The sequence below is a fragment of the Amblyomma americanum genome, chromosome 1, assembly GCF_052857255.1.
Source record: "Amblyomma americanum isolate KBUSLIRL-KWMA chromosome 1, ASM5285725v1, whole genome shotgun sequence".
NCBI lineage: Eukaryota > Metazoa > Arthropoda > Arachnida > Ixodida > Ixodidae > Amblyomma > Amblyomma americanum.
This window is the reverse complement of record NC_135497.1, coordinates 250,198,934-250,213,069: the sequence shown is the minus strand read 5'-3', so window position 1 is coordinate 250,213,069 and position 14,136 is coordinate 250,198,934. Positions and strand designations below refer to the sequence as shown.

Genomic DNA, 14,136 nt, shown 5'->3' with positions numbered 1-14,136 from the left:
AGAAAAACACGGAAAAAAAATCTGGCGAGATGGAAGTGCAGGCTGCACTTGTCATGTTTCAAAGGTCATTAGAGAAACATGGCCTTCGATACACGACAGTTTTGTGTGATGGAGATAGCCGCACATTTCTGGCACTGCAGGAGGCTGATGTGTATGGTTTTATAAAAGTGCAGAAAGAGGACTGCACAAACCATGTGCAAAAGCGCATGGGCACGGCCCTGCGCAATGTGATTGCTAAGCACAAAGGCGAGGGAACAGAGAGCCTCAGTGGCAAAGGCAAGCTCACGGGCGACCTTGTGAACAAGTTGACTGCATACTACAGCTGGGCTTTGAAGTCTCACACCGGAGATGTCGAAGCAATGCAGCAGGCAGTGATGGCCACGTATCACCACGTTACATCAAATGATAATGTGTCAAATCACAGCCTGTGCCCAATGGGCCCAAGCTCATGGTGCCGCCAAAATGCTGCCGCAGCAAAGGGAGAGGCCACTCTGAAGCACAGATATAGCTTGCCATTGCATGTGTGCAAGGCACTATTGCCAATATATCAGCGCTTGGCAGACCGAAAGCTGCTGGAGCGTTGCCAGCGAGGAAAAACTCAGAACAGCAACGAGAGTTTGCACTCCCTAATATGGTCACTCTCACCAAAGGAGCGCCATGCATCATTATTTGCGGTTCAAGCCGCTGTTGCAGAGGCTGTTGTCCGTTTCAATGCAGGCAGTCTTCAAGCGTCTTCCCAAATACTCAGCGAGCTGGACATTAACCTTGGCCTAAGTAACAGGAAGAGGATGGCTGAGAAGGATAGGCGACGAACAACCGAGTCTATGCGCAAACGGGCCTCTTCTGCAAGTGTGCAACGGGCACTGCAAAAGCGGCACTCTACCCACAAGCAGCAGTCAGACTACATGCCTGGTGCTTATTAGCCCCCAGGAAATATAAATATGCAGATATCATCATGAATATTCAATAAATTGTGGCCCATTTGGGTTTTTCTCATTTTTCTCAATTTGCAAATTCTTGCCACCCGGCTGTTTTGGGACAATGATATCTCTGCATCTAGAGCAGATAGAGATGTAATTTTTTTTGCTAAAGGAAGCTTAAGGTGCAGGGGTTGCAATGTTCAAGACAGAATTCCCCTATCAGGCTTCAAAAATTAATGATTTTGCAAACTTTTGAATGCTTGACAAGCACATTTTGAACGTTGATGTTCAAAGTTTCATTAAATTACACACATGGATAAAATGGAAAAACTGCCTTGAACATTGCATTCTCTATTCATTAGGCTATGTAGCCATGTTTAAAAAATTAATTTTTGCCAAGCCATTTTCATTGTAGTGAGGTTCTAATTAATGACTAATTAATGTGATGTAACTTGGGAAATAACTAGCTTAGAAAAAAAAGAAAGGCATATTTGAAATCAGCACAAAAAACTGGGCAATATAGTTAAATTTCATTATTATTGGCATAGAAATAATGAAAATAGCTTTAAGACCAGTGTCCCCCCTTAAATTTTATATAATACAGAATGAGTACAATAGATTCATTAGAACGCTAGACTGAACAAGTTATTACACTTCGCCAATTCAGAAATGTGTTTGAACAATGTGCTCACTTGGCCAGATCACCTCAAAAGCAGCGTTCTGTAGCTATTACAGCATTTTTATAAAAAAAAGCTTATAGAATAAATGAGACATCCAGTATAAACAAGCTTGCCCAAACAAATTTTGACCACATAAAATTTTGAGGCTTCTGAAGGAAATCTTGACTGAAAAATTGAATTTGAAGAAAATTTTGAAGCTTTTCGTATCACTAAAAACCAGTTCTTAAAAGTGCAGCCATTTGAAACAGCCTATTTTTAGCTAGGAGAACTATCATTCGAAAACTATCATTCCAATATCATTCAACTATTAAACTAAAAAATCATTACCAACTATCATTCAATACATTTGATTCCACATTCTGGATGAAATGTTGAGGAATTCAACCGTGGGCTTGCTTCAAGTAAATTTTGCCACATTTCTACAAAAAACAAAGTGGACATTTGAAAGTGACAAATTTAATTACTATAAACTGCCAAAATCTGTCCACATTTGAATAGCAGGGGCCTTTAAGCACTGATCTATAACTTAAACCTGCAAATCTCTGGTACTTTCAGGATAGTACCATATTTACATGATTGTAAATTGACTCGAATGTAAGTCGACCCTCCACATCACATTTCTGAAAAAAAAAAAAAAACCCTTGGAGGTAGTTTACGCTTGGCCTTTAATAATAGAACGCAATAGCACTATCCTGCGGCCTCCGCTTATCGCCAGCCGCTATCGGCTGCCGCGCACGGGAGCGCCCGCGTTCACATTCCAAAATAAAATGTATTAGTCACTGGACTACTCGTCCACACTTCCGCCATCGCCCTCACTAGCACTGCCGTCGTTATCGCTGCTGCGGTCCCACAGCTCGTCGTTCTAACCTCGTCGTGCAGCAAAGTCCCGCACTTCGCAAACAGCCACATCACGACATCGCATGTAACAGCTGAAAATTTTGCCTCGCTGCAGCTGCCACACCTGTATCACCCATTGCGAACTTCGGACTTGCGGCCCAGCGCGCAGTTTGTTTCTTCGGCATAAAGAATGCCAGCTATCTTGAACATAGCCATGAATGAACAAATGACGAATGACGAAGCACTACATTCAAAACTTGTGAAACGCGGCCGGCAGGAGTCAAATGCGCGAGCCAAAGAGAAACTACGTGTGAGCGGCGTCGGTTCTTCCGTCGGTTATCGACACTCCCCAGCGCCGCTGCAGCTCCAAGTGGGGGTGCCGCCACGACTGGAACAGCGGCCCTTCCGTCAACTATCGACATTCCCTTGAGCGCAGAGTGCGCGGTTGAAGGTAAACAAAAAAAAAAAACAAACAAACTTGGACGACACCTATAAAGAGTAGACCGGGAATGCGTTATCGGGCCGCCGCCGCTTATCAGCAGACGCAATCTGCGACCACATGAGGAGAGTGGGCTGGAGCAGGTTTGCTATTTATTGACAGCCACCATCAGGGAGCCTCGCATGGGTGGGGATGCGGTTCTGCATGTTGACATGGCAGCTGCTCAAGGCCAGCACCAGGAGCGATGCGACGAAGCCGTGCAGCAAAAATGCAAATATGCTGTAGCATGCCTGATCTCTCATTTGTCTCGCCTTTATTTATGGTGCGATGCTTTGGTTTCCATTTTAAGTCGACCCCCACTTCGGATTTTCAAATTTTGAAAAACAGGTCTACTTACAATCGTGTAAATACGGTATGTGCAGTTACGTAAACTCACTTTCCCCTTCTAGTATCCTTAACTTCTCAAAACTGCATGAGAATGACAAAACTTAGCACAGCGCTAATATACATCACTCCTAAGATTTTGATTCCAATCAGACAAGTGCTTTAGATTTTCCTCTTATAGCCCCCCCATATGCACCTTCTTTCCTCACGGTGCCCACCAAGGATTGGCCACGAGTCACCCAATCAACACCATACGCTATTATTTCAAAGCTACCTATGAACCTGGATACTAGTTATGCCATCTGTTACATAGTCTAAGGTAGTTAGTTTCTTTGCTGCAAGGCAGTGAATTATGATGACGGCCCCAAGGGCTCAATGCACAACTTTAATTAACATGGCCGGCTTATTGACAGCCCAGCATTCCTGCAATGACAGCCTCCCAATTCTGACAAATCTTCAGATTATTTTTGGGGATTCTAGTAACAGCAGCGAGTCTGAAGATGCCAGATAAACAAATTTTAGTTCAGACGATAAAGACGCCCAAGGCCAGCCAAGAGCATCAACTGCTGTTCAATAGAAAATTTCATTTTTCACCTGTATTCTGTTTACAGATTTCTTGTGTCATTTAAAAATTTTGTAGGGACGCTGGCAATATTACGGTCCTTATTTACGGTGGGTCTATTTGCCGTACTCACCTAAAAGATCACTTTGAGTGAAAGATTCTTTTGACTCCACATGAGAAGGGGAATAATTATATTCACAGTCACACTCCTTCAGAATTCGTGTACAGCAGGGACAGTGTTCACCTTCCTTCTATGTACTTTACACCAGTAACACAGTTATTCGCACAACGCAAGTCTGCACTTTTTGCGACAAGGATTCACAGCTCACCAGCTTAACCTATAGCGTATGCCTAGTGTCCTAAATGTAGGACACCGTTTTTTGCGCAGTAACTCTAAAAGGAAGCTTTCGGCAAGCCTGCCTTTCCATGCACTTTGATGCCGAAGGCCAACTAGCAGAAATCAATTATATGTGCATTTTATAGTGAGGTTATGTGATGGGAAACTGGTAGCAAGGTTGTGCCTTTTATAATGAACTGTGACTAGATCCAAATCATCTTTGCTGCGGCTTCGATGTGAAGAACGCTAGGCCTAGCAGCACCAGGACAATGGTGTGCTACTAGAGAGTATGTTCCACAGGCGCCCAAGCCTTGTGAACACATCGCTGCACAGAAACTCTCCGATAGCATGGGTGCACTACATTCTGTCTTTTGCGCAGCAGAGGATCATTCCATTCACGGTTTGTCTTTTCCAGTGCAAACGCCAATCGAATCATGTGCTCACGGGTCCAGGCGGAGTCTAGTATTTAGGTCGACACACCAATGGTCGTACTAAGTGTTGCATGCAGTTATTGTCTATTAGCTCCAAGCAGAGCATACCACGTTGGACAAATTAGGCGCACCTTTATCTTTTCAAATTACTGGCTTCCAAGGTGAAGGTGTGACCCTTACACATGTACAGTTGACCCTCGATATAACGAAGTCCTACTTGCAGCCGAAGATTTTGTTACATCGTGAACTTCATTCCGTCAAGGTTCCCATGTTTCAGCTGTCGAAATAAAGTATAACTGGCACGTGGAGGAACACTGCAGTTGATGGGAACTTGTAAATCACTTATTGAAAAAACAAGCAAGAAAATCTGGTAATAGTGACGCTAACAAGGCGACCGGATGTTTTTCTCTATATCAGGAGCATAATGAGTGATAGCAAACAGACACGACGCATCATTTTTCTCCGTATGCGCATAGCAAAGAACGAGCTAAGGGCCTAGTACTCGAAGCCGCCACAAGATGTCGCCACTAGTATCATCATCAGCATTAAACATTTGCAGAAGGGGACGCATCAATGGAGAGAGAAAAAAATGTTCGCATCGCTCACGCCGGCGCGGCTACCTTGGGCGTGGCAATCGTGGCTTGTTCTTGCAGACTGTGGGTTTGTGCTCGCAACGAAGCACTTGGTGAACGCTTGTGTGACGGTTAAGTGAACGGTTTCTATCAGTGCTTAATTACGTCGCTTTTCCTGCTCTGCACTTTATTTTATTCGCTGTATGCGACCAGGGCACTTTTTTTTTTTTTTGCCGCTCACCCGTTTTAAACGGACAGCCACACTAGCTCCATTAAAGTTTGTCAACACTGAAGACTTATTTTTCTACGAGGACATCGCACGAAAAAAAAAAAAGAACGGATGCTGCATGAAAATTCGGCTCAACTCAATGGTCGTGTTATCCATGGAATTACCACACTGCTTATGAATGCAAAAAAATGTTTATTGGAACTTTGTGGAGTACGTGCAATCGATCCAGTTCATGTGGCAGCAAAGAACTCCGTTAACTTCATCTGCTGCTTTTTAATAAGCGTCGGCGTTATAAGGCGCTCGTATGTTGGCAGGGCTACCAAGGCCTGCTCATGTGACTGCGCGCCCGCCTACACACGCAGGACATCCAGCGTATCGATGACTTGCGTCGGTGTAGGGGCGCTGCTTGCCACATGGGCATCATGGTCAGAATCGTCGTCCTCCATTCCCGTGGCGGTGACACTTTGAATTAGTGTCTCACCATCCAGCTCTTCGGTTGTAAGAGCACAAGCGTCGCTGAAAACAAAGTCCTCAAGCGTCACGTCGCTGGGAGCACCACCCTGATCGCAGAGCAGCTGCCATGAACGAGTCAACGACGTCTGTGCTGGATGTGGATGGCATGCTTTCGTCGTCGTTGCATTCGCTTCGCAATCCAGTTCTTGGTTTGAGTGCATGCTATCCTTGAAGCCACCCTTTTTGAAGCAGTTCGTTATAACCTCGCTGCTTGTCAACTCCCATGACCGTGATGGCGTCTCTAAGGCCATGAACACGTCGATTTTAGTGTCTCTTTTGAGCTCAATGTTGAGCAGTAGCCTTTCAATGACCCGCCTGCGGTACGAGCACTTGACACTGTTAATAATACCCTGGTCCAGTGGTTGCATCAGGGAAGTGCAATTTGCGGGAAAATATTTGAGCTGAACGTTAGTGAGAACACAGTCTTAAACATGATGTGCGGAGCAATTGTCCACAAGTAGGCAGATGCTTCTTTCCTGCTTGCGCATTTCAGCATCCAAGTCCTTTAGCCATTTCGTGAACAAATCCCGCATCATCCACACCTTCTTGTTTGATGTGTATTTCACCGGCCTTGTTTTCTTGCCGCTAAAGTAGCGCCGCTTCTCACTTGTTCCAATTACGAATGGCACGCATTTATCGCTGCCATTCATGTTGGCACAGAAAAGAACAGTCAAACGCTGCTTACCGTGTTTGCCACCATGGCACTTTTCATTTCACAGAGCCAATGTTTTCTCTGGCAACAGCCGATAGAAAAATGCTGTCTCATCGGCATTGTAAATGTCAGCGACGTCGAAACGTACCAATATGCCTGGGACATGATCACGCAGCCAGTCGGCTGCTCCAATCTCGTTCGCTTATGAGGACTCGCCGCTGGCCACCTTTCCAACAATGTTGTGCCTCTCCTAAAATCGTTGCAGCCACCCGCTGCTGGCCTTGAAGTTGTTGCACCCAAGAATGCAAGCGAAGTTCAGGGCCTTCTGTTGTAGAATGGCCCCACTCAACGGCATGTTTTTGGTACGCATATCCAAAAACCATGTGAGGAGGGCTTTTTCTACGTCGACATAGCTTGCCTTCTTTAATCTTTTCCGCAGCAAGCCCGAGCCACCCGCACTAGCGGCAGTCATAATGCTGTCTTTCAATTTCAGAATCGTAGACAGTGAACTCTCAGAAAGTCCATACCTTTCGGCAACAGCCTTCTTTTCACCATTTGTTACTTTAATGATGATCTTGGCTTTCATGGCCATAGACAAATATTTTCTCTTGTGTGGAGTGCTCATCTTAAACAGAAAATGCACTGCACGATGAACGGAGCCAAGTGGAAGAAACGCAGCTGCTGTTCGTAGGCTTCAGTAAAGCGAGGTCGCTCAACAACAAAGTGACTCGCATTGGCAGCCTCCTCAGGCCTCATGCATGCATATTTCCGGTTTTCTCCGAGTCTCCGACTGGCCAGTGGCGCCTAGGCGTGACGCGTCCTGAAACTTTCGTGCTGCGGGGTTTTGTATGCGCACGACAGATGGCGCGGCGGTGTGTTCCTATCATCATCATTTTGTTTCACTCGCAGATTCCTAGACTGCCGGCAAAATTGGTGCGTAAAAGGGCAAATACAAAATGCATTTTGTCTCGGCTGAAGTTTTAGCTCTCATCCGATTGTCAAGGTCGCTCCTAGCACATGGATGCGATGTGCAAGGACATCGTTACATCGAAAGTGTGGCACGAAATTACTTCGTTAAATCGCGGAAAAAAAAACATGGTTTTCAATGGGGAAGTGATTGGGAAATGAAAAATATGCGTTACATCACGAATTTCGTTACATTGAGGTTCGTTACATTAAGGTTCGACTGTATATACGATACTAATGCCATCGTTTCACCAATACACATGATCCAGATCTGGCCACAGGTGTCTGGCCTGAGAATTTTCGTGACAGATGGTACCTTATTTCCTCCCCAAACGGACCTACCTCCCATTTATCATTGAGAATTTATTTTTTTTTCAAACGCTGGCTTTTTTAGCATGTTCCTCAGTTTCACACTGTCCACAGCGCAAACCCTGGCAGCGCGCCAAGACACTGAGTGCCGATAACATCATGGCGTGACTTTTGAAGAGAGCGCTGGCAGGGGTGGCGCACTCGGCAAATTTGGCAGAGTGCCAAGACGCTGTGCGCCCATCCAGTGGCTTTAGTGCACCCTAGACAGGAGCGCCGGCAGCAGTGGCTTGCTCGATGCACTGCTGAACACCCAGCACCCACCCCAGTGTCTGCTTAGAAAGCCAGCGACCACTCGAGTATCAGAGAGGGGCATAGCAGTTTAAAGCAGGGCACTATAAAACATCCTCTGCACTGAAATGCTACAGAAGACAGGGGACCTTCAGAACCCCAAGCAGCCTGCTGAGCTCAAGATGGGGAACGAGAATGACCAACCCCTTTCCCACCATAACTAACTAATGCTTAAATATTTGCATTGCACACCGTGGGGACTCTCCCCACTCTATCCCCTTGGGTCTGCTTCTCCGCGATGTCGTCCTCCCTAGTTACCGTAACTAATAAGAGCCTGCAAAACAGCAACACTAGTGTGAACACCAGCATGGTTGTTGCGGACGAGGAGAGGCAGCTCCCTTCCTCTTCAGCGCAATGCTCCGCTCTCAGCTATGGGGCGAGGCCTCGTGGGAATGAATCCTGCGAGCTCGTCCCGGCCAGCCCCGTCGTATGTCCTCTGCCCTAGAGTGGGCAAACATTCGCTCGTAACCTTGATAGTGAGTCAGATGACCACAATTCCTTACCGTATTTTGTTGCTAGCCGGCATTGTTGTTGCAGCAACAAATGCCATTTTGTGTCAGCCACTGTGTTGTTCCTTTGCTCCTAAAGAGCAATGCCTGCTGTGGTCGGCGTGCACTAGGTAGTGCTCGCAATCATGAGGTGGTGCAGGCAGTTTTGAACTGTCAGCCACTGTGAAGCAGGGAAAACGTGTTTACCCCCTATTTCAACCCCACAGCACTCTTGTCCTGTGTGTTTTTTTAACCTTGTATGAAAAACGCGCACCTGACCTTCAGGGCAGATGTTCAGCAGGTTCGTTTTATCTTGCCACGATTGGCCGGCGCCGTCGACTATCACAAAATTGTCGGATCGCATCGTGATACAGCGAACAATCTTCGAAGCAAACGATGCTAAGAACCGCTGACACAAATGTGGCTTACTGTGTGCTTTTGTTGCTGATGATATCTGGATGGATGGATGGATGGATGAACGAACGGGCTGGCGGACGATAAGAAATTTTGGAAATTTTGACCCCCACAAAAAAATCTATCTGGACATTTTTCCGCGCGTATTAAACCCCCCCCCCCCCCCCGCCCAAAACTGATGTAAAGTTTTCTGGGGAAAAGCGGGTTCCTTACCAAGTAAATAAAGTACTTTTATGCTATCACTGCAGGACAAACCTCTGTACACTGCCCAGACTGTACCATACAAAGTAAGATCTCTTTATGACCCGACATACGAACCGACTACCACGCTCTGCATTTCAACCAACATCATCATCATCATGATGCCAACTGTGACACTGACCAAAGCCTTACTACAGAAGGCAAGCTGACTGCACTGCAAGGTTGAAGCTTAAAGAGAAGGTGAAAAGATGACAGAAAAAAAAAAAGCTAAATCATAGTCATCAGGAATAGAACACTGCACAGTTGAGGACAGTTTTTTTTTTCTCAAAATTGTTGGACTAAAATCTTCACAACACACAAAATGCAAAAGCATGCACAGTGGAGAGCAAAGCAAATGAAGAGCAGAGGAAGAAAGTTTGCAGAAATGAGATATCTGCCACTGAGCACAGCCTACTTGCCATATTCGCTCTCAATGTGATTCTTTGAGAGTTTCTTCGTGGGCAGCCTCCGGCAACTGACTGCTTTGTTCCCTGATGGGTGACAAGACTTTAAAGTAACGTTGTTTTGTCTCCCATGAAAAGGAAAAATTGTGAGACTATGGTGGTATCGGTTAGCAGGTGTTTGAACAAGCAATCTCAAGAATCTAACTGTTAATTTTTAATGCAGTGGAACACTGCATGAAAAGCTTTTTCCACGGTGTCACCCAACACTAACTTCCAAGAGAAAATTGCTCCATAGTGGACACTGGCAGTGAAAAACGTGGGAGCAGTATGTTCTGCTCGCAATACAATATACAGTAATCCCTCGTTATAACGAAGTCAGCAGGATGGCGAAAAAATACGTTATAAGCAGTAATTCGATATAAACAACCAGCCGAAAAAATGTAAACCAGTCGAGCTTTAATTGCGCCGCAACGGCGAGGAAGTCAAAAATACAATGTATTCAGTGAAGCAAAACTTTATTCAGGTGCAAAAAAGGCAGTGAGCTTTGGCTGTTCTTACCAGGTGCGTGCAACCCCTGCTCTAATCTGACCAAGCATTGCACCAGGCCGTGGTCGCCGCGCCCATGCATTCAACCTTCGGGGTATTTCGAATCGCAAAGGCAGTGGCCGTTTTCATGGGGGTATTTCGAAGGCAGTGGCCGCTTTCATGCGGGGGGGAGGGTCACGGAAACGCCGTGGCTCGAGTCTGTGGTTGTGTTTGTTGTGCTCAAAAAACGATTAGCCACTCATTGTAGGTATGCAGCGCGATCGTGAAAACTGAATGGTTTTGCAATAGGGGCTTCGCATGATTACTGGGCAGTTTTTTTCCCCGATGTATACAGCTGTGAAGTTTGCAATTGTTTTTCGGCGTACCGTTGTCGACGACACTGTGCTAATCCTATGGTTCGAGTGTCAGTGTTCGCGCAGCGTCGCGTCCGCGCTCTTGACAGATGTCTAGGAACAAAATTCAATGATCCTACCACGCATTTAGACAGTCTGTCTAGTCGGACAGCGCGAATCAATTATGACCGGCTGGAGAAAATCGCCGGGGAAACACCGTGGTTGCGTTGACCCGCCATGTTGACAGCCTGACTCGCCGCTGGCGACGCACGGATTTTTCGTGTTTTCAGCAAGTTATCTTGCTATTTGCACCGTCAAAAGTGCAACACAGCTAGGGGCAGTGTTTTATTGCGATGCAGGCTGATTATGACGAGCGGCAAGCAGATTTCTAGACCGGCTTCGCCAAAGTAGTCTTCCCAATTTGTTAATGTAGCTCCTCGCATCGAACATGGCAAAGGGCGTGCGACCAGCAGTCGCTTGTGACCACACAGCAGCTCGCAACACCGTTGTGAATGACTCTCGGGAATGACGTTTTCGCGTGCTTCCGAGAGTTTCGTCTGCTATGGTCTATGTGAAACGATGTGGCCGATGTGGCTTAGCGATGACTACGACAGCCAGGGAGCAGCTAAGTTCGTTGCCGAAAGCTCACCTCGCTCGCTACTCGCAAGCGTGAATGGGCTCATAATCGGAGGGACACTTCTTTTGTGCTTTTTGGCACGTTTCAGCGTCAGAAATGTTCTTTAGAGCGGTAAAATTTTGCTCACCGAGCGCACCCCATGGAATGCTACGTCGCAAGTCTGCCCACAGTCTTTTGGCCACTTTTCGACATCCAAGAGACCGCGGTTTTCTGGCATCGCAAAGCGTCACGAAAATTTCATTTTCGTTTGGATTCTATAACGGGGGACACCAGCGACGCGATTGCGACCGGTTCGGGCGCGCTTCCGTTCGCATCCGCTGTAAACAGCTGGGGGCACTCGGCACTCGCTTACTCGTTACTAGAGACAGGTCATCGGTCGTAGGTTTGGTACTTTTGTGTCCTGTTCTGTGCCTGCCTGAGACTAATTCGTCAAACGTATTAATTTGACACTGCATGCGCAAAAGGGTTGCCGCCACGGCAACGATGCCTCCGCTCGCCACTACGCTCTAAGTGGGTCAAGCTCTTCGTGCATTTCGAGTAATGCGACCTAAAATGCATGCGTTTGGGTCGGGACCAAAAGAAATTTAGAATAAAACGATATTTCGATTAAGGCGATTTTGTTGGTAACGAGGGATTACTGTACTCCGACAGTGTGTCACCAGCTGTCCCACAGGTATGCTGTACTCAAAGCTAGCGCGGTTCGAAAATTGCGTTTCAATCTTAGAACTGCATTACAGTCGCAGATGACATGACATCTCACACAGTAACATCACAGCCTGGTTGATCAATTCATGCACCAACAGTTAGAAATTTCAGTGTGATATCTGAATCTGAGGCGCAAAAAATTATGACAGTTTAAACTCAGTTTTATAAAAGAAGTGCTTCAGCTTCCCTTTAAATCTTAAGCTTAAGCAGAGGACGGTTTACCCACTGCTTGGTTAACAGCATGACAAGTCTGAACTCCACATGGTGATGTACAGGCACATCCAATATGAAAAGTGGTATGCAGCATGTGGGGTTCAACGTCCCAAAAAGACTCTGGGCTATGAGGGATACCGCAGTGGAGGGCTCCGGATTAATTTAGACCGCCTGGGGTTCTCTAAAGTGAACTGACGGCACACAGCACACAGGCACCCTTTGCATTTCGCCTCCTTCAAAACGCGACTACCATGGCCGGGATTCAATCCCGTGACCTTGAGCTCAGGAGCCAAACGCCAAGGTCAGTGAGCCACTACAATATGAACGAGAACAGCCAGTCTACACAAAAGGACAAATTTCGTGGCTACAGTAAAATTCATATTGACTTTTGGACAAGGTACGCCGATTGGAAAACTACTTAGAAAAGTGTGCTTGTCATTGATTTATGGAGTAATCCTCAGTTGAATGTTCATGATAAGTTCCCTTTCATACTGGAGTTGCCACCTGTACATACAAGCCTTTCCAGCCAAGTTTATATTCAGTGTATTTAAATATTTGTGCAGCTACCACCAACGCGAACAGAAGGCTGCAGCTCCTCGCAGATGCAGTGCGTGTAATAAATACACAGCTACTGCACGCAATGAGAACAAAGCCTCTGAATCTCTTCAGCCAGTCCTTCCAAAACCTCTAATAAGAAAACTAACAGCAAAGAAAGATCAAAGTCGACTGGATGAATAAAAAAATTCTGTGCATGTTGTGATCAGGAACAGTTGCCACACGTCAGACAGCAACACAGTAAGGAATTTCCCTCTACTACTATGCATACTTTAATGAGCTAACAAACCTTTAAAAAGAATTCCTATTTCCTGCTATCACATAAACCTTGAAACAGTGACTACATGGTATCCTTTGGACAAAGCTCTGCAATCTTGCTGCAGGTTTATGGAGCTGCCCTACCACTGGCTTTGAAATGGAAGCTGCAGACATGTCAAGCAGCTTGTTGCCAGTTTTATTCAGCTCCTCACTCATCTTCACCAGAAAAGGCATAAAATAACAGTGCTGACCATGTACAAACATCACGCACAGGAGTCCACAGTGCAAAATTTTCTCCTTGAACTTGCGCAGCAATGAGAGTTTCAAGGACACAAGGCAACTTTTAGCAGGGCACTGAATTCCCACTCAGCTCAGAGAACATGAATACAACACATGTGCAACTAACTTCACCAAAACACTTAAAGAAATGCAGTATCAACTGTTAGTGAAACAGAAGTGCTGGCCACGTCACTGGTTATCAACCAAGAAAACAATACAGGGAACAAAAAAGGGAAGACTAATTGGGGGCACTCACGAAGGCACAAGGGGTGCCTGGAAACCGGCACTGATAGGCCTGGGTGGGGCTGCCGGGGGCGCCCTGCCCGTTGACTCGGGCCGCGATGGGATCACTGGGGCTGGCCGGCTGGCCGCCGCTGGGACTGGGGGGGGTGCCCGGGAAGATCCCACATTCCTCCGGGGACCCCCCGGGGAGGGAGGGGCCGGCCTGCACAGCAGCCACAAGTGAGCACCACACCATTCAAAACATGTGCCCATTACCGTTTAAACGCCAATGTACAAAACATGCAGATGGCAAATGCAACGACAGAGGGAAAATATCTGCATCCAACTATCCATGCTGCATTATACTAAAAAGTAGTACAGTGTTTAGTGCGGCCAATATAACAGACCCAGAGCTCATTGTTAGGAGCCGTTAAATATCACAAGTTCCCCAGCCACCTACCTAACATTTTTCTACCTCAAAGATGGTCCCAAAAAGCAGAAGCCCATTTCATAGTACACTGTAACATTAAAAATCTAGTGCACCTTTCAATGAGCACAGGAGGTGCTCGCATTTGAATAAATGTTATTTCACTTTGGATAAGCCTGCCTTGACACATATTTATGCTGCTATGCAACCTACTAATGTCATGAAGTTTCATTTCTG

At 46.3% G+C, this 14,136-nt stretch overlaps 1 protein-coding gene across 10 annotated transcripts in view; it reads right to left on the bottom strand.

The window, feature by feature from the left end:
* The window catches only part of shi (dynamin-1 shibire), a 68,934-nt gene that overhangs the window by 12,850 nt on the left and 41,948 nt on the right, over window positions 1-14,136 (bottom strand). For all 10 annotated transcript variants that reach the window (XM_077648925.1, XM_077648924.1, XM_077648926.1 and 7 more), the window contains one exon: window positions 13,507-13,695. In XM_077648925.1, coding sequence (XP_077505051.1) covers window positions 13,507-13,695 — 189 coding nt within the window. The remainder of the gene's footprint in view (window positions 1-13,506; window positions 13,696-14,136) is intronic.